This window comes from Lygodium microphyllum, chromosome 23 (assembly GCF_053477565.2).
Source record: "Lygodium microphyllum isolate KBCC chromosome 23, Lygodium_microphyllum_v1.1.10, whole genome shotgun sequence".
Classification (NCBI taxonomy): Eukaryota; Viridiplantae; Streptophyta; class Polypodiopsida; order Schizaeales; family Lygodiaceae; genus Lygodium; species Lygodium microphyllum.
The window spans coordinates 34624032-34643107 of record NC_141157.1 but is presented as its reverse complement, the minus strand read 5'-3'; the positions used below and the strand labels follow the sequence as shown (position 1 = coordinate 34643107).

At 41.9% G+C, this 19076-nt stretch overlaps 1 protein-coding gene and 1 non-coding gene across 2 annotated transcripts; both read left to right on the top strand.

Annotated features, from left to right (window-relative positions):
- Positions 1 to 643: 643 nt before the first annotated feature.
- LOC148016049 (pentatricopeptide repeat-containing protein At3g26782, mitochondrial-like) lies at positions 644 to 15413 on the top strand. The gene is made up of 5 exons (XM_087664862.1): positions 644 to 1155; positions 1324 to 2362; positions 2498 to 2554; positions 13827 to 14201; positions 14301 to 15413. Exons 1-2 carry the CDS (start codon positions 768 to 770, stop codon positions 2004 to 2006), a joined length of 1071 nt encoding a protein of 356 aa, XP_087520988.1. The 5' UTR covers positions 644 to 767; the 3' UTR covers positions 2007 to 2362; positions 2498 to 2554; positions 13827 to 14201; positions 14301 to 15413.
- LOC148016050 (small nucleolar RNA snoR126) lies at positions 13604 to 13677 on the top strand. Its single transcript, XR_015688241.1, has one exon. It is a non-coding gene; the product is annotated as a small nucleolar RNA snoR126 (small nucleolar RNA).
- Positions 15414 to 19076: the final 3663 nt, after the last annotated feature.

The window sequence follows — 19076 nt, the reverse complement described above, 5'->3', positions numbered from 1 at the left end:
CAATATGGGTGAGGCAAAAGATGACTAGTCTATCTTTGGGATTGAACTGAGCCAGAATGTGCACAGGGAATGTGGGCATAAACTAACAAGACCTCTACCCTAGTTCTTTGTGATACTATCTATTGGCCCCTCTACCCTAGATGTTGATGCCATCCAAGTACACCAGGCAAGATCTCTCTTCACACTGGTAGACATTGCGGCCCTCTCTCTCTCTCTCTCTCTCGTCCTTGTCCCGTTGAAATCCCCCAGCGCTGGTCCAAAGGTGCCTGCCCTGCCTGGAAGGCCTCCATGAGTAAAATCTGCCATGGCCATGACCTGGACAGGACACTATCGGTCATTCACCAGCTCGTCCAGCAGAGAATACCAATCTTCAGAAATATCATGTACCAGCTCCTGCAGGCATGCCTCAAACAGAGGGACCTGGCCAAGGGCATGTGCCTGTACTCCCACATGATCATTCTCGGGCTTGACTCCGTATCCATATTGATAGACCATGTCATACGTCTCTTTGCTGCCTGCAGCAGCCTGCCGGAAGCGCGAAAAGTCTTCTCACTGGTCTCGAAACCGAGTGTCTACACTTGGAACACCATCATTTCAGCCCACACTGAGCTTGGAGAGTGTAAAGAAGCCATTGCCCCAGCAGCCTGCCGGAAGCGCGAAAAGTCTTCTCACTGGTCTCGAAACCGAGTGTCTACACTTGGAACACCATCATTTCAGCCCACACTGAGCTTGGAGAGTGTAAAGAAGCCATTGCCCTTTACCAGCAAATGCAGCAGAAGGGTGCAAGTCCAGATAGAGTCACTTTCCTGTCAGTTCTCAAAGCAGGCAGCAGCACAGGTGCATTAGCACAGGTCAGACTCATCCATGATCAGATCGGCGCAAATAAGCTCGAATGTGATGTTATTCTTGGAAGTTGTCTTGTTGATGTGTATTCTAAATGTGGTAGTGTTCAAGAGGCTCGCAAAGTGTTTGATAGAATGTCTCAACGAAATGTGGTCTCTTGGGGTGCAATGATGGCAGGTTATAACCAACATGGCTACAGTCTGGCAACACTCGAACTCTTTGAGAGGATGCAACTAGAGGGGTTTGAACCAAACAGAGCCATACTTCTGTGCATTTTGAAAGCATGTGCGACTATTGCAGCCATTGAACAAGGTAGATTTATTCACGATCATATTATTAAAACAGAACTGGTTGTGGAACTTGAAGTTGGCAACACACTTTTGGATATGTATTCTAAATGTGGAAGTTTAGAGGAGGCTTACAAAGTGTTTAAAGGTCTGCCTAGTCATAACATCATATCATGGGGTGCAATGGTTGCAGGCTATACTTGCCATGGCCACTTTGATGCAGTTGTGCTATGTTTTCAGGCTATGCAACAAGAAGATGTGAAGCCTGATCATACATTGCTCACTAGTGTTCTAGCAGCATGCAGTCATATTGGCTTGTTGGAAGAGGGCCGTTGGTATTTCAAAGCCATGAGAGACAAGTTTGGTATTACACCAACTGTTGAGCACTATAGCTGCATGGTTGACCTGCTAGGTCGTGCTGGATGCCTCGACGAAGCTGTTGGTTTCATTCGAAGCATGCTGGTCCAACCAGATAGCATATTGTTGACATCTTTGCTTACCTGCTGCAAAACTTACGGCAATGTAGAGGTTGCACGGTTTTGCTTTGATGAACTTGTTCTTTTGGACCCAAATGATGCTTCTTTGTACACACTAATGGCTAGCATATATGAGGAGCATGAGATGTGGAGGGCAGCTAACCAGTTACAAGCTCTGAAGAGATCTAGAGGGGTATTCAAGAAGGTGGGTAAGGCATGTGTCGAAGTGAACAGTAAAGTACATGAATTTTCAGTGGGGAATTCAAGTTCCAGCCAGTATCAATTCTACGGTAAGCTACACAGTCTCACAAGATTGTTGTTTTACAAAGGGTATGTGCCTCAACTGGCTGTAGGTTCAGCCGTGTTGACAGACAGCCAGCTTGTGGATGGCCAGGCTTGATATTTTGGCCTCCAGCTACATTAAGAGGAATTCTATGACAGTTCACAAAAGATGTATCCAGACAAAACTGTGGGTTGTTACAAACTGACCTGGATTTAATATCTGCATAAAATATGCTTAGTTCAAGCCCGTCTCATCGATTTATTTATCCTCACATGCTGAAGTAAAACTTCCAAATACAGCGTACATAATCCCGGGCTCTTTATGGATCACAATATTTGGCAGTTGAACCCCTTGTGTCGAGTCTTTTCATGAATATACAGAATGATGCTTATCTAATGGTGGCACATGCAAAGCAAGAGTGCACAAGTCCCCAACAAGTTGGGCTCCACAAGTGACATGCCCTATTGATGCAGGTCAGCAACTTGTTGGATTTTGTTTTAACATCAACAGCTGGGTTTTGATGTTATTTTGTATCTCATGTTTGACAATCCATGCTTTGAAATATGTATTTGTTAGAGTGTAAGTTCTATAAGGTGTGAGTTGTTCAGGATGGATTGCATCTTCAGGCTTTGCGATGGCAAATAACGGCTGGTGGTGTAATTCAGGTCAGTATGCTTATCTATGACTTTTAGTTTGAGTGAAGCTATATTTCCATATTGATTGTGTTGAATAGAGTACTGATTTTCATGAAGCGTGTTCTTCATGCACTTTGCTGCATGTCTTATATTTGGAAAGAGAGGAAGGGAAACATTAATTTGTTAGAAATAAGAAACAAATGCTCAGCTAGGTACTAAACATTTGCAATAAATGCTTGCCCGGAAATGAGAGAAAAAGGCTTCAAGGCATAGTTACGTGGAATGGGAAGCAGGAATGGGAACAGGACCCCCTATTTCGGGGGAAATGTCCAAGGTGGAGGAACAGGAACGGGAAAAACGACACATGGCTTAAGTGCCCCAAATATGCCCTGCATGACCAAGTTGCCCCAAAGAATGTCCCTCTAATTGCCACAATACCCTTCAATGCTCCAAATTGACCCGAATGTCCCAAAATTGACTCGATTATCCCCATAGCTCCAAATTGCTTTGAATTGCTCTAATTATCCTAGTTTCCCTTGAAATTAGACAATATAAATGGATGATTACCTTGGAACCGAGAGTAGACTGAAATTTGATTGTGATTTGCAAGTGTTCATAATTCATCAAATTTGAACTTTGCATGGACTCTTGATTGGCTTGTGGGTTGTCTTGACACTTTGAATATTCAATGTGTGTGTGAGAGAGAGAGAGAGAGAGAGAGAGAGAGAGAGAGAGAGAGAGAGAGAGAGTAAACATTAGGCGATGGAGATGGGTGAACATGTGGTAGGAGTGCGATATAAGCAAAAAGAAAAAACGTGAAAAAACGTAAATGTTTGGTTAACAGGCCTGAAATGGCTTCCAAATAGGGAACGGCAAGGAATAGCCTTGGGAATGGCAGGGAACATTCCTTGGCCGTTTCGTCTCATCCAAGTGTCTGAAACACGTTAGGCCGTTTCTATAGGCCGGAACGATTGTTCCCTGTTTCTATGCTTAAAGGTGACAAATATTAGGAAGGATGTCCACCTAAAATTTCTGGGACAAATGAAGTGTTGAACGAATACATTATTAGAGCTCTTAATGTCCTCTAGACTCAGATCCAAGGCTCATAGGTGGGAGATGACCTTGCATGATACGACTACTAATGATGGCGTGGTGATGACGTGGCGATCACATTGGGGTTAGTTTATAAGTGGCTTGGTGATAAGTCATAGGTAGTGATTAGGAAAATAGGTTCTTTAAGTGGTGGGTAGGGGAGCCCTTTGACATGCTATTTTTTGAAGTTGGTGCCAAGGTGTTTAGACATATATATATGTTTTTTAAGAGTAGATAGAGCTATTGCATAGTCTAGAACTTAGACCACATGTTATACTAAAACTTTGGCTTGTAACCTACCTTTAATCGAACTAGGATCTAATTTCTTAATTCTATGCTATGTTTTGTAATTTCAATATTTTAGCTGAAATTAGATCACCAAAAGTCTTATTAAGGACTAATTAGTGTCCCGAAATGGGAAAAATCAGAGTTTCGGAGTTTCGGCCAAATTTTGGAAACGGGAAAATGGCGATTCAGATTTTACACTAAAAAAAATACAGTAATATATGGGTATGTAAATATATCAATTTCTACAATAATATGTATTCAAAGTTCATACAAAACTTTGAGTCTTCATGTCATATGATTAAAATCATGATTCATTATATATTTTACGAGTCACGAATCACGACTCATGAGTGAAGATTGAGGAGTTAAGATTGAGGACTCAATGGTTGAAACTTAAGACAGCTTAACACAATTAAGACTCAATTTTCAAAATATAAGGCAATAAAATGAATTAGAATTTATGACTCATGAATAATCAATGATCTAAACTTTAAAGAGTAGTGAAGACTGACATTAAGAACAATGGAATAAGAATCAAGATGCATAATAAGTGGGATCAAGATACAATGATAGTAACTATGTCATGTGAATAATCTATTATCTATCAAAACTCCAAAGTTCAGTGAGGCTATAAGTATCAACATCAATGAACAACCGACAACTCTAGTCTGGACTCTACATTGCTAAACTGACTCCTGTATATCAGGAGTCATCCGGATTCTGGACTCTGAGGACCTGTGTAGTATCTCCTCGTCCGACTCCGAGGTCTTTGATTGAGAAGTTAATGAAGCAACCTCAGCCTCATCCTCAGGCTTTGGCTCTGACTCTGCTTGTGATGCACGACTACGTGTGGCCCTCACTCTAACCCTCCTCTATGCACGAGTCTCATGCACTGGTACCGATAGCTTCTCATAGAGCATGGAGTAGATATCCCGCTCCTCCTATGGTATCTGCCGAATGTCACGCACCTTCTCTATATCAATCTTGTCAACATTCACCTGTAAAGGTGAACGAGATAAATATATATCATATCAGAGGAGATTCAATATGTTCAATGTTCAAACTTCATACATATCACAATTTACAATCCAACTTCCAAGCAAATTAGCAATGTCAAGTGTCAAGGACTCAAGGTTAAAAAGTTAATTATACATAATACTAATCATTACCAATTTACCTGTGAAGGCTCAGGGGACAGAGCGGTCCTCTCAAGAAGCTAGAGATTGCAATGGCAAAACACCAAACGCTCCAACTGAGCAGTTGTGAGCTTGTTTCTCTTTTTGGTGTGGAAGAGGATCCATGTGCTTCAGTTCCTCTCAACAGGGCCTAAACTACAATCTTGCAAGAAAACCCGAATGACAATGCGTTTCTATTCAAATTTAAGAGATTGAGGTTAAGTAATTGGCAGTTGCTAATATGCATTCCGCAAAATTAACATTTGAGTGGGCAATAGATTATAGAACTTGTTACCTAGATTGCATAATGCATTAGATAATCAAGATTCAAAATATTAAAGTCACCAGTCACATACCAAAGTAGGAGCATAATTGCTATATTTTTCCCACCAAGAGACAGGTTGAAGCTGTGTCTCTCAAAGCCTAGCTGTGGGTCAGCCAAAATGAAGAGAATGATTGCGGAATGCCAGCAAATCATCCTCTACTCTTCTCATCATATCTATATCATCCCTTGTGAGGCGCCTCATATACTCCATGAAGCCCTCCTCTAACTCCTTGCTAGTGTATTGCTCCTCGCTACGCCAAAGGGGATGCAAGATATGTGCGACAATATGGATTGGTTTATGGAACCAATCCCATCGTGCATTTCACGCTGCACGAATCTCATCAACCCTATAGATAAAATATGTTAAAAACTTAGAAGTTAGAATAATGATCAATCATCAAGGAGTCGTTAATACCAAATAATTACATGTGTAAAAGTTAAACAAAAACTTACTTGTCTTGGAGCAAAAAGCTGTTGCGAAGCAAGGCCTCGTCAATTTTATCCATATACTCATATAGAAGCTCCAAAGTACTCCCCTCCATATCAGTGATGCGCAATACAATGTAAATAGGAGTGAGACTTTTCACCAATGCCTTTGTCTCGATCCACCAACTCTCATTTAAAATATTGCATCTAAAAGCAAGAGCCTTTGGAGACTCTCTCACTCCATGTAAGCCATTCTTGGCATGCAATGGTCCGTATCAAATTTGGACGCGGACCCGTATTAACCTCTCCACTACAATAAACATATAAGCAAATCTAGTGGTGAAGGGCTTCAATAGCTCAAGTGTGCTATTGGCTCGAAACATGCTTGTGACGGATGGTCTCTTCTTCACAAATCTTTCCATGCTTGTTGCCGTCTTGAAAATGTCATCCACCCAAGATATTTGCTCAACATCTTCAATAAGTAAGTCAAGGCAATGGGATGCACATGGAGTCCATACTATGCTAGGAAACTCCTCCTCAAGCATACGTCCCATAGACACACAATTGCTTCCATTATCTCTCACCATCTGCATCACATTTTGGACTCCTATGTCCATGATGACCTGTCACATATGCTCCCAAATGAAAGCTCCTGTGATGGTAAGACCTGAGGCAGAGGCATCGATGGCCTTAATGAACATGGTGTCTTTACATGAAGACACCAAAACATTGTAAACATTTCTTCGACACACATCCGAGCATCCATCGCATAATATTGTGCATCCATATTTCACCCATGTCTCTTTCAAGGGCTCCAATTGAGGCTCTATAGATGCTTTCTCCTTTCAAAGCTCCTGTGTGCGTAATGCATCTGTAGATGGACCTTTCCACTTACACCCTATGCGGCTTGCTGCCCTGATTGTCTTCTTCCATTGATGTGAGTGGCCACATTGAAAGGGATAGCACATCGAATAAATAAGTGTGTGAGTTTCCTAGTTGCCTCTACAATTGCCTGCCTCTGAAGTCCTGCATGGATACTTGTACCATGCAAGGAGCCCTTCTGCCCACCACCAGTAGAAGATGGCAACGGGGTTCTTTTTGCACTTAGACCCGATACAGATATGGATGGACTTCTTTTTGATGGGCCATTGGCACCTCCAATTTGGCTAGTGCCACTAGGTCCACTAGCCTCTCTTTGCCCCAGTTGTGCTTCATTAGCCCCATGTGGTATTGATTCATCCTCTTCTAGCTCAATACCCATACGCTTTCGGCGCCAAAGATGGAGACTTAAAGTTACTTCTGCTGGCACATTTACGCAAGGCCCGATGTCTTTGTTGGGAACGCAAGCCAAGTGGTCTTTCATGCGCGCTACACTCCCCGATTTCTCCAATCCACAATAGTTGCACCGCCACTTCTTTGATCCGCCGGAGCCCTATCCCTTGATTGGAGTGACGTGCCTCCAATATGGGTCCAGCGCCATGATGAGGAGGAGGAGAAGGAGAGCTTAGAGGAAGAAGAAGGGGAAGAGGAAGAGAAAGGGGAAGAGGAAGAGGAGGCGAGAGCTGGCTGCTGCAGGTTCGAGGAGGAGGGTCGGGGCGAGAGCTGTGCGAGTGACACGAAGTCGGGAAGGAAAATGAGTTTCGGCGTTGGATAACCACGCGAAACAGGGCCGGGCCGTAGGATCCCGAAACGGCGTGCTCCCTTCCGTCCCGATCCGAAGCGCCCAGTCTATTTCGGACCTACTGAAACGCCGTTTCGGGATACGCTGCACTTGTACTTACCAAAGTTTTTGTTTAAAGCAAGCTTTATCAATTTGTGTCACTTAGTATTCGAAACGAGCTTTCCTTCTTGAATACGGTGGTAGTAACTTGATTTAAGAATAATTATAGGAAGTAAACAAATCATATAAGTTGAAATGCACACTTTATCACTTAAATCTTGGACAATGGACAACTTGTTGGTTCCAAAACTGACGCCCCTTGTGGTATTTCTTTATCTTCAATTGCAAACGGATGGAGTACAATTGAGATACTCTAATCTCCTCTGCTAATCCAAGTACCCCTTGTCATAAAGGACTAACAAGTATTCAAACCAATTTGAAATTCTTTAATTTTAGCTATTGAAATTTAAGTCCTAGCCTCTAGGCCCTCAATTTTGAACATGTATCGTGAGGCAGTTATCAAACCATAATTTTTGTTGTAAGTTAGGGTTTACATTGGAGATTAACCAAAATCTCCACCTTTAATAACTCAAATGGTTGGATTTGGATGAGATAACTTGAGAGAGAATCGGAGGATGAGAGAGAATGGTGAAGAAAGAGAATCGAGACTTCCATCGTAAGAAAATAGAAGAAATCAATTGTTGCCTTGTCTAGACAGCCATGAAAATTGTTTCCATTGATGGAACACCCCAACTAAGATGTTGTCTAATTGAAATTGTTCTCAAATTGCCGTCATCTACTGTTTTAGTCTGTTTTGGATATGTCAGTAGCTCCTGGAGGGTCTCTTGCTAGTTGGAAATCGCTTGTCAATTGATGCAGTATGATAGTCTTCTTTCTCTGTTTTGTCTCTCTCTCGCTAAGCTTAGACAAGGCTTGAACGACCCTCTCTCTCTCCTAGCCTCAAAAACGTTTTTATCACTTTCATAGGCAAGTTTTGCCGAGTGATAGTCTTCTGTTTTTATTTTTCAGTATTATCCAGCTTATTAAATACAATTTTAGGATAATAATTTTGAAAATTAATTTGATGATTATTTTAGGACATAGAAAAGTAATTTCACTAGCCAACAACTAAATTAGTCAAGCCACTTTGTCTCCTAAGTATCCTCGAGCAGTTATTAAACCTTAGATCGACATTAATTAATTAATTAATTAATGCATTGTCTTTAATATCACCATTGACATTAGTGGCCAATAAATTGGTCTAGGCCCAAATTTGATGTCAGGTACCACCTAACACCTTTTCAAAGTGCAATGAATGTGGAAGCATATAACCGGACTAAAAGATAAAGGAATACAAGAGAAAAGGGAGAGAGAAAAGAGACAATAGAATGTAGAAGCTTGTTGTGGATGAATGGGATGATTGGGACAAGTGAGTCTATAAATAGGTGAGAAAAATACAAATAAAATAACTAGGTCAGTCGATTGCTACAAAGAAGTTATCGTAGCAATAAAATAATGCATAAAATGTTGTACAATAAATGTAAATGCCACATGGCATCCTATGCAGTATGTTTAGCTTGCCTAACTATTCGAGAATGTTGGAAATAAACTTGCAACTGCATAGAATTGTTCAACTTGAAAATAGCAAATGCGTAACTATGCTTGAGAGTACTAACTATACAATAGTAAATTGCCAATGTTTGTCCAGGGGATGAATAAATCTCTACTACCCCCTCTTAGATTTTGGATGGGGCACAAAGCTCAGGGATTTGGAGTGTTGTTGAAGAACAGCTTGAGCCTTCGTAAACAAATGTGCCAAGTTATCCTTTGTCACTGTACCACATTAGTGGTCTTATCCTCATTCTTCTTTTGAATAAATTGATACTAGATCTCAATGTGCTTTAATCAAGCATGGAATGCATTATGCAGGATTCCATGCCAAGCAATGTAACTCTCATTGTCTCAGTGCACTATAGTAGGATTTGTTTGAGAACAACCAAGCTCTTCTAATAATCACCGAAGCTACACTTATGAAGAAATGCTCTAAACGCAAAAAGCACAAAACCAATTGTACTACAAAGCACAAACTAATATGCAATGTAATTAGTTGTAATTAGTGATGCATATGAAGCTTGAGGGGTGAGCCGAGCAGACCTTCTAGGGTCCTCTAGAGTGAAATCCGGTGGAAGGATCCTCGAATCCCGCATGGTTTGTTGGTACCAGTGAGGTAATGGGTTGCACAGAGGAGACTTGGGAGTTGAAGTATTTGCAGGAAGGGCAGGAGCAGGCAGTAGACCCGGCTCAGTAGGCACAATCTCAAATGACATGAGTGAAGGTGGACGAAAGTGCAGAGGATTACATGATGTCTCTCTCATCAAAGATGACATTCCTCAGAACGATCACCTTGTTCATTCAAGGATTGAGCAAACGATAGGCTTTTGCTTTGGAAGAATAGCCCACGAATATCAAGAGATCAACTCGAGGGGTGAGCTTTCCTATCTTGTCATCAAGAGTGTGCGCATAAGCATGACTATCGAAAACTCTAAAGTGAGAAATAACAGGTCGAGAGCCAAAAATTGCCTTTTCTGGAGTCTTTTTAGGGACCGGCGTTGTTGGATATCGGTTGAGGATGTACAATGAAGTGTTAATAGCCTTGACCCAAAGGCGCTCAGGGAGCTGTGTTGGGAACAACATAGAGCGTGCCATATTCAGGACACCTCGGTTCCTATGCTCCATGACTCCGTTCTATGCAAGGGAGTTGGTACAGGTGAGTGGGTGTACAATGCCTTGCTTCTATAGAAACTTAGAAAACTCGTGGGAGGTAAAACCACCATCAGAATCACTCCTCATAGTACCCACATGATGACGAGTCTGGTTATGAACTAGCAACACTTAAGCATTGAAATAAGTAAAAGCGTTGGACTTGTGCCTGAGGAAGTGCATCAACATTTATCTAGAGAAATCATCCACTATTAAAAGGTACAATGCACCATTCAAGGTGGCAGTGGATGTGGGACCACGAAGAGCTACATGAATGAACCGAAGGGATTCAACATCACAAGTGATAGACTGTTGAGCAAAGGGTGTACGATGCTGCTTACCTAGCTGACATGCTTATAGACCTCTCGAGAGAGTTGTAGGTGTGGAAGGCCCTCAACCATCCCTTGACATTACAACTCATAAAGAGAGTCGTAGCCAAGACCAAGTGAAAATACCAAAGATGCTCAGAGTCCATGGGCTCTCGTATAGTGGCCAAAGCTTGGAAGCGATGAAACTTTGAATCGTTGGCAGTCGGCTTGATAAGAAAGTGTGTCATGTGGTAAAGGTCATTAGGTTGTGCTGTGTCGCGAGCTATGACTAAACGAGTATGAGAGTCTAGGACCTTGAGTGTGGTCGCTATGAAGAAAACTGCTCGTCCCAATTGTCAAAGTTACTGATCAGACAACAAGTTCACTCCAAGCTGGGGGGACATGATAGACATCATCCAACAAAGTGAGATTTGGACCCAGGTTAGTGGGAAAACTGATGCGATCCTAGGCCTGAATCTTGATCGGTCAAGGATTTGTTTCCTATGCGGACAATCTCAGGAAATGAAAATGCTTGCTTTGGGAGTCGTATGATGGGTAGCTCCACTGTCCACAAGCCAAATAAGTATTGATGTGCTCAATTGGGATGAGTGGACCTTTGCAAGCACCTCATAAGGAGGCAACTCGCAAATGTGAACGAGATTCGTATCGGATGCTTCTAAGGAGATGATATGAGCCTCTGGAGACCAATCGGATAAACCATTTGGACTTGAGTACTTTGCCAACTAGGATGATAGACTCGTGGTAGCGTTGGTCTAGCCTCTCCATTGCCCCTTCTGAGGGTTGCCACCACCTTGCTTCCCTTGTTGGGGGTTACCTGATTGGGGTGCGGGGGTATGATTCTTGGATTTTGGCTAAGTGTATCTTGCCTTAGATTGACGCTCGTTATCGTAATGGCTTGACAAGATCTATTCTTTTTAGGTACATTTTGCCATCCAGGTTTAAGTGAACATTGATTGGTTCCTTGGGATTCATTAGCCCTAATTGGATTTGGATTTTGATGTGAGTTTTGTGTGTCCTTGCCCTGTTGCCCCCTTTGAGAAGATGCAACTAGAGTCCCCTCTATCGAGGATGTGCTATGAAATTGATTGAACAAGTGTGCGTAACACAACAATTGACACTCAAAACTCATAAAATGTGGGTATCTGAGGTTGTGAAATTACTTGCTACACAAAATGGAAATATTTTCTTGGTAGCTTGTTAAGGAATAGGATAACCTAATTGTCAGAGGACTTAGGAGCCCTGGTGGTTTAGAACTGAGCGAGGAGACACTGATACTTAGCCAACTTGACTTTCAAGTCATCCTTGTCTGTGATTTTGAAATTTTGGAGCTCATGATCCAAATTGATGCGACAAGTCCTATCCCAAAGAGGTTATGAGTTGTAGTGTGTGTCGTACTCCGAACGGATCTTGAATTGCACCAAAGGCAGCCTTTGAGTATTGAACACTAGTAAATGCAGCCAAGGAAGGCTGGATTTGATGTAGACGATAGTGCGAGAGAGAGAGAGAGAGAGAGAGAGAGAGAGAGAGAGAGAGATGCATGCAAGGAGCTGTGGTATGGTTCAGGGTCAAAACCCAGGTACTTGAGGAGAGAGAAAATCTGCACGACAGTTGTTAGGTGCAAACGTAGCAGACAGTGGTGAGAGAATGATAGGGCGGCAGCCAGAAACTGCAAATGCAGCATTCAGAGGAGAGATCAGGGCAACAGCTGCCAGCTGATGGCGACAACAACCAACTATAGGTGACAGCACCCAACTGTAGGCAACAGCTCTTGGGATCTGGTGATAGTTGAAAGCACGGAGAGAGGGTTGGAATCAGGCCCTAGATGGTAGCAGGTGGTTGGTGGAAGCTCTGACCGTGATGTCCTCCGTGAATGGGTTGTGGGCGGTAGAGATACGGCTCTTGAAACTTGCAAAAACGAGATTAAGGGAGAGTATTGGGGTGCATGGATATTTATAGAAAGTTTGGGGCACCCAAATTAGGGTTTTGCATGTGGGACACTAACTCTCTATGATCATGTTTCTTTTTAAATAAGAGGTTTTATTCATTAATTAAGCATGTTTCGGGGCTGTTATAAATCAGGCTAATGCATTTTTAGCTCAACCACACTATTACGTATCCTTTCAGATAGAATGAGAACTTATTGTTATGCATAACAAAGGAGAACAAATAATCACGCACTTGAGATTGGTTGGCCTGTATCAGAGCAATGATATCCTCAGGACAGCAATAGAGAATGACAAGAGGGTAATGAAATGGTATGGTATTTGAGGAGTGCCGTGGTTTAAAGTACTTGATGGAATCACCAAATTCCTTTGTGTTAGGGTAATTTCTTTATTATCTCTGCAAGTCTATGGGCACTGCTTTCAAGCCTGTATCATGCAAAGCAATATGGGGTTCCAACCAGGGATGCAGGAGAGAGAGTGCAATTAAAGCAAGGTGCATTGCATTTACTTAACTGGCTCTCATAATCTACGACCTGGAAATGCTTTAGTGATGGTTGAGTTCATGTTAATATAATTTCCTAATTTCCTTACAAATATGTATGTGTAATTGTGTTTGCATGCCAAGGTGCTTAGTTTAGAGGTATAAGTGTGTATGTGTATATGTTGTGCTCTTCCTTAAACCGAGGTGTAAGTGTGTATGTGTATATGTTGTGCATGCCAAGGTGCTTAGTTTAGAGGTATAAGTGTGTATGTGTATATGCTGTGCTCTTCCTTAAACCGAGGGGGTAGGCATCTCAAGGTTGGGTGTAAATTCTCTCTTCTCTGTCTAGCTATTGCAGTTCTTTTTTCCTACTATTAGAGGTCAATGGACTGATCCATTGATTCCCATGATGAATTGCTTGAGCTTTGATAGTTGAGAGCATGAGTCTATACATCTTCTAGGTCTGAGCTTGATGTTGTGGTCTTTGTTTCTTCACAGGAGTCTGTATGAAGCATGCATAATGCATCAAATTTACACAACTGTTAGGTTGTCTATCATGTGTTGCATTCAAGAACTGTGAAGTTAGGAGTCTATTAAGGAGGGCTATGATGATCGAAACATTTCTCGATCCTGAAGCATGAAACTAGTGCTGACGATTTGCGTGTCTGAGCCCTTCTTCCCCTTTTAAGGGTATTTTCATATGTTGTGTTTGCAGGTTTTGTAAAATGAGTGCATATCTGCATCAAAAGGTCATGTAAAATAAGTATATGCTCATTCTCTCTTTTGGGAATACTACTACTGATGTTTTGCAAAGTTTGTGCAGATATGTCACCTTGAACATGGCCCTGTTATACATTGATTGTGCTGGAGAAGGTAAAGAACCTTTGGACTTGCTTTCAAGGCACCCAGGCAAAAATCTTCAATGCCTGTTTATAGGTACCCAATCCAGCAGGAAGCTGCTTATTCTAGCAGGATTGATATTCTTAAACAAAGTCACTCTCAAAGACAGCTTCAGAACTGAAAGCTTAGGCATGGTTAGAATTGGGCAGGTTTGAGATTTCGCTCTGTGATTCCTCACTTTCCTGGAGAGGCAGGGAACTAGGATGTTGAACACCCCTTTGGGAATTGCTGTTATGGACTTTCCTGGGTCAGTATAGGTCTGTTGAGCATGTCTGGCTGCTCCTAAGCATGTCCTGCTGTAAATTATTTCAATCTACTGCTGTGATGTGTGTACTTTGATTCTGCTTTCTTATATTTTGTTGACGTGAAGAGGTTGTGCTCTTACTGTTTGTTGCAGCTGCTTTGGCTTGATATAGGCTTTTTGTGTTGACTGTTGGACCGGGTAATCACAGTGGAGAGTACTGGGCTGTTACACTCTCTAGGGATCCTTGCTTTCAGAAACATAAGAATTTCATATGTATTCAAATGGTGTTCAAATTTCATCATGAGTGGGAAAGCTACTCATAGTGAAGATGCAAGGAGCGTGAGGATTACATAACCGTGAAGATGTAAGGAGGATGAGGAACTCATGGCGAAGATGCAAGGAGGATGAGGATTAGATGATCTATTAACAATGAAGATGTAAGGAGGATGAGGATTAGATGACCTACATGCTGGCAGGGAGGAAGGGATGAAAGAGGAGGGGGATGGCTTAATTACACTGGAGGAAAATGTTTATATAATTTACTTGGCCATAATTGTGACAGGCCCATCCAGGTTTGTGGTGGGTCATACATATTCAATGAACATCTGTATGCAGTTGGGATTGCATTGTGTATGCTTGCTATTAGACATTGGTGGTTCTTGCTGGACTAACTTGTCTTGATTCAGCCATGGCAATGTCTCGCATGTGACATTTCAACAGGATAGATTATGGAAGTTGCAAGCAAGATATCTAAGACCATGTAGGTGTGCTCTTGATAATTAAGCATGGAGAAAGATTTAAGCTTTACAAACCATGCTTGCTATCTCTCCCTAACACATTCAAGTCGAATTGCCCATAATAGGAGACGCTCATGCGGACACTTCACCCTTAAGATACTTCACCCTCCCTGTGTTGGAGTAAATTCTGCAGCACCCTGTTAGGGAGAGCTCGAGATAACTAAACTCCACATCATGCTAATGCCCGAATCCATTTCTATTGGCAAGACTAGATCTCGTTATAGATCACAAGGTTTCTTTTATCTTTTCATCTCCTCTATAGTTCATTCCACTTTTATTTACCATAAATCTCTCTCTCCAATCTAGTGAGAAAGGTGTTATAGGGCATCTTGGCCTTTTATTTACCATAAATCTCTCCCTCTCCCTCTCTCTCTCTCTCTCTCTCTCTCTCTCTCTCTCTAGTATGACATTCTTTCTCTCTCCTCCCCCTTCTTCACAAGATGTCCAGGCAAGAATTTTGACGTTACTTGGGTCAATAATCCTCAAAAACACTCTTGGTTTTGCACATGATACAAAATGAACTGGAGATTTGAGTGGTATATATGGGCATGATTTTTAAGATGCAAAAGAATGTAAGGATATGCTTCAATATAATTCACATTTGATGGGAGATTGAAGTGTTATATATGATAACTTCATTTTCTATGAGCAAAAGAATGAAAACCCTAGGCCTAGAGGGCTTACTAGTTAAGCTCTTCCAAACCATATGGGATGTCTACTCTAATGATTTAGTAAATGTGCTCAATTGGATCAAAAAATCACTTGCCAACTAAGTTCAATAGAGGACTCGTTAAGTTGGTGCCCAAATCATTGGAGAGAGGCAAGCCCGCGCATTGTTGCTCCCCTTCGTGTACAAGATCCTTGCCAAGGTGTTGGCCATAAGGATTAAGTTCTTGCTACCTCAATTTGTACATTCAAAATAGTTTAGCTTCATTAATGGGAGGACACATTGAGCTTAAAGACAAACTGTCTTGGTCAACATGGACCTCCACAAAGCCTATGATCGCATTAGTTGGAGATTTATGATCCCTACTCTTAGAGCATATGGATTTGGCTTGGTATTCATTAAGCTACAACTTCTAATTAAATGAGAAAGAGGTTCAGTGGTTAAGTAAGCAATTTTGGGATTGCAAGAGATCCTAGGATCTCACTAATTCTATAATTTTGGTCGCAATGTAGATATGGACTACTTGGCATAGGAAATTCCCTTTTGCAACCATGTCTACCTAGAAGAGTCTAGAGAGGCTAGAGATCTACCAAGTTTAATAAGTTATGGCCAACCAACCAAAGGTCATGCCAATCAACCCTCATCAATGCTAAGGTGTTAATTGGCTTCTCCTTTTAAATATACAAGATACCTACAAATATCCACAAACATTAAAAAATACATAGTAGATTTAAAGTAGATGTGCAAGTTGGATTTTAGCAACATTGATTTAGAATACTGACATGTCATGTCCTCAATTGCTATAACTACACAAATACCTAAAATAATCATATACCTAGGGAACTATTTGTTTTTTTTTTCCCAATTCCACATGATCATACATTGTTAGTCATTGTGCAATATTATAAAGCATTTAGAAGTATGTAATACCATGCTTCATGCTATATAGGGTAAACTAAATCTCCTCTTTTGTGAAAGGTCACTCAAGGAGAAGTGCTTTCTTTGATGAAATAGGCTTCACAACATCCTAAAAGAAAAGAGAAGCTCTCCTCTTATAGTCTTCAAGGTTAGTTGGTTCACCACAATAGAAGCAAGATGTTGTTTGGACACTTTGGTAATGGCTACATCATCAATAATCCTCTTTCTATCTTAATCATCCACACTAATACTTTTTTCCTTTTTATGCTTAGTCTTAAGGGCATTGACAAACAAAGAAGAGGTACCATCACCTAACATCTCCCATGCTTCTTTAAGTTGCACTTTAGCAGCTCGTACGTGTTTGTCCTCTTGTTATACAATAGCAAATATACGGACCTAAATCATTTGGATAGTGTTGAAGTGTTTTCAATAAGGATTATATAGCCTTCAAAGTAGCTGCATAAGTAGACCTCTTTTTGCACTCCCTTTTCTTCCCCATAGTGTTTGGCTAGCTAAGTGACTCATCAAGCATTTCTCCCATCTAAACTTTAGTGATAGTGCATCATCATTTGCAGATAGTCATTGTCTATGGATTGCCTCCACAAATTACTTTTCCTTGAGAAATTAAATATTTAGTTTGAAGGGGAATGGGCTGTGGGAGCTTTCGCTCAACTGCCAAGACCCACGGACCGCTTATTGTTCAAGCGTTCCAAGCCGAGTACTAATGGCTACCTCTTATATAGCCGACGCGCCATCCATATCTACAGGTGTAGTGAGCTTACCTCCATGCCGATCGAGTTACCTCCTCTCCCGCGCACTCCGGTAGCTTCACGATCTAAGTGCAAGTTTCAAGAAAGCTCCATCCTCAAGCTCCACGCTCCAAGCTCCATCGTCGCGAGTAAGACAAGAGAAGAGAAGAGAAGAGAAGAAGAGAGGAGAAGATGGAGAGCTTCTCCTCCCTGGTCCCTCACCCTCACACACTCACTCCCTTACATTCTTACACTCCCTCTCTCAAGCACAAGCTCAAGCAAGCAAGAAGAAGAAGAAGAAGAAGAGGAGAGCCACTTTTGGCCACACACAAGAATGAGCTTCTCATTCACTTTTGAACTTTATATACATAACCCTAAATCCCTTTTGGGCGGTTATCCCCTTATCCCCTTTTTTACATGGCTGGTCGTGGCCTAGGTCCTTTTTCCCATTGTCATTCTATCTTTCTAGCTTCCTTTCCACCGCCCGTCTACATTTATAAATTGCACGGGTGAGAGCTCGACGCTCCTTGAATTAAACCATGATGCGCTTGCGCTCTTTTACAAAAGTATTGACTTGCGCTTTCCTTGCGCGCCTTTCTCCCTTATTTAGGACTTTTCTCCTTGTGCGTCTTTGTCTTCCGTTTCACTTTGCCTTGGACTTTGTCTTCTGCTTTAGCTTTTTCGGATTTTTCACCTTCGTTTGTTTGAGGGTTAACATTACCCCCCTCCTAGACGAGTGTCAGTTCCATGGCACTCACCGTCATAGGTAGCAAGCTTTGGCATGCACTGAAGACGTGGGTGGAAGGAACGTCGGTGGTTACTGTGAAGGAGTGTTGGTGGTGGTGTGGAGGAAGGTCGTTGGGGGCCTAGATGGCTGGTGGTGGGTTTGTTGGAGTTGGTGGTAGGGCTGTTCTTTGTTGGGGATTGCATTGATGGCCAGCACAAGTGTTGGTTTGTTGGGGATTTTGCACATGACGATTCTTGGTGGGCTTGCAGGATGATAAAGGATAAGAGTTCATAGTTGGGTGTCGATGAAGAGCGAATGACACGGGAATCGTGCGAATGGGTTAGGGTGACATGTCTAATCATAAGCGAGACAAGCTCCCTAGGTATGTCCTGCGGTTGGTGTGCCCTGAACAATTGTGGGTGATGCTAAGGGGCTAGGGGACTAGGGATGGAGCCAGCCGACTAAGGTCACTGGACGCACTTAATTTGAGGACTCCTAGGTATTGTGCTGTGATCGTGGGTGCTTGTTATCTTTTCGTTTTTTTTTTCTGTTTTTTTTCTTATGCTTTTTTTTTTTTTTTTTGACTTGCCTGAGTACAACCATTGCAATAAGTTGAGGCTATCAGCCCCAATGGGTTGGGAAATGTCAAGCTTCGAAGGCTCAAAAAATGGATATTACAGTGATGATTGTGTCCTAGCCTCGTTGTTAGAGAAGCAATTGTTGAGATGGGGAGATACACTTGAGATATTGCAAATCTCTTTGCGACACACGATGTTGGTATAATTGAGGTAATAACTGTTGTGAGCCGACTGCAGAGCTTGACCCAAAAAGAGAGCGTAGCCCATGACTATGCTTTGGGTTATGCGATGTGGGCACTGGTAAGGGTGATTCTTCGCATTCGGCAGCGTGGTTTTGTCGCGGTTCTTTGTGAGGTTGGGGTCTTGCGGTGACTTGGGCATTGAACACGTTCGCATGAAGGCCTGTGTCATTCTATATCCACTTGTCACTTCATGAGAGTATATGCAAGTCGCATGTGTCAAGTACAATGAATAAATGCAATCATATCAATAT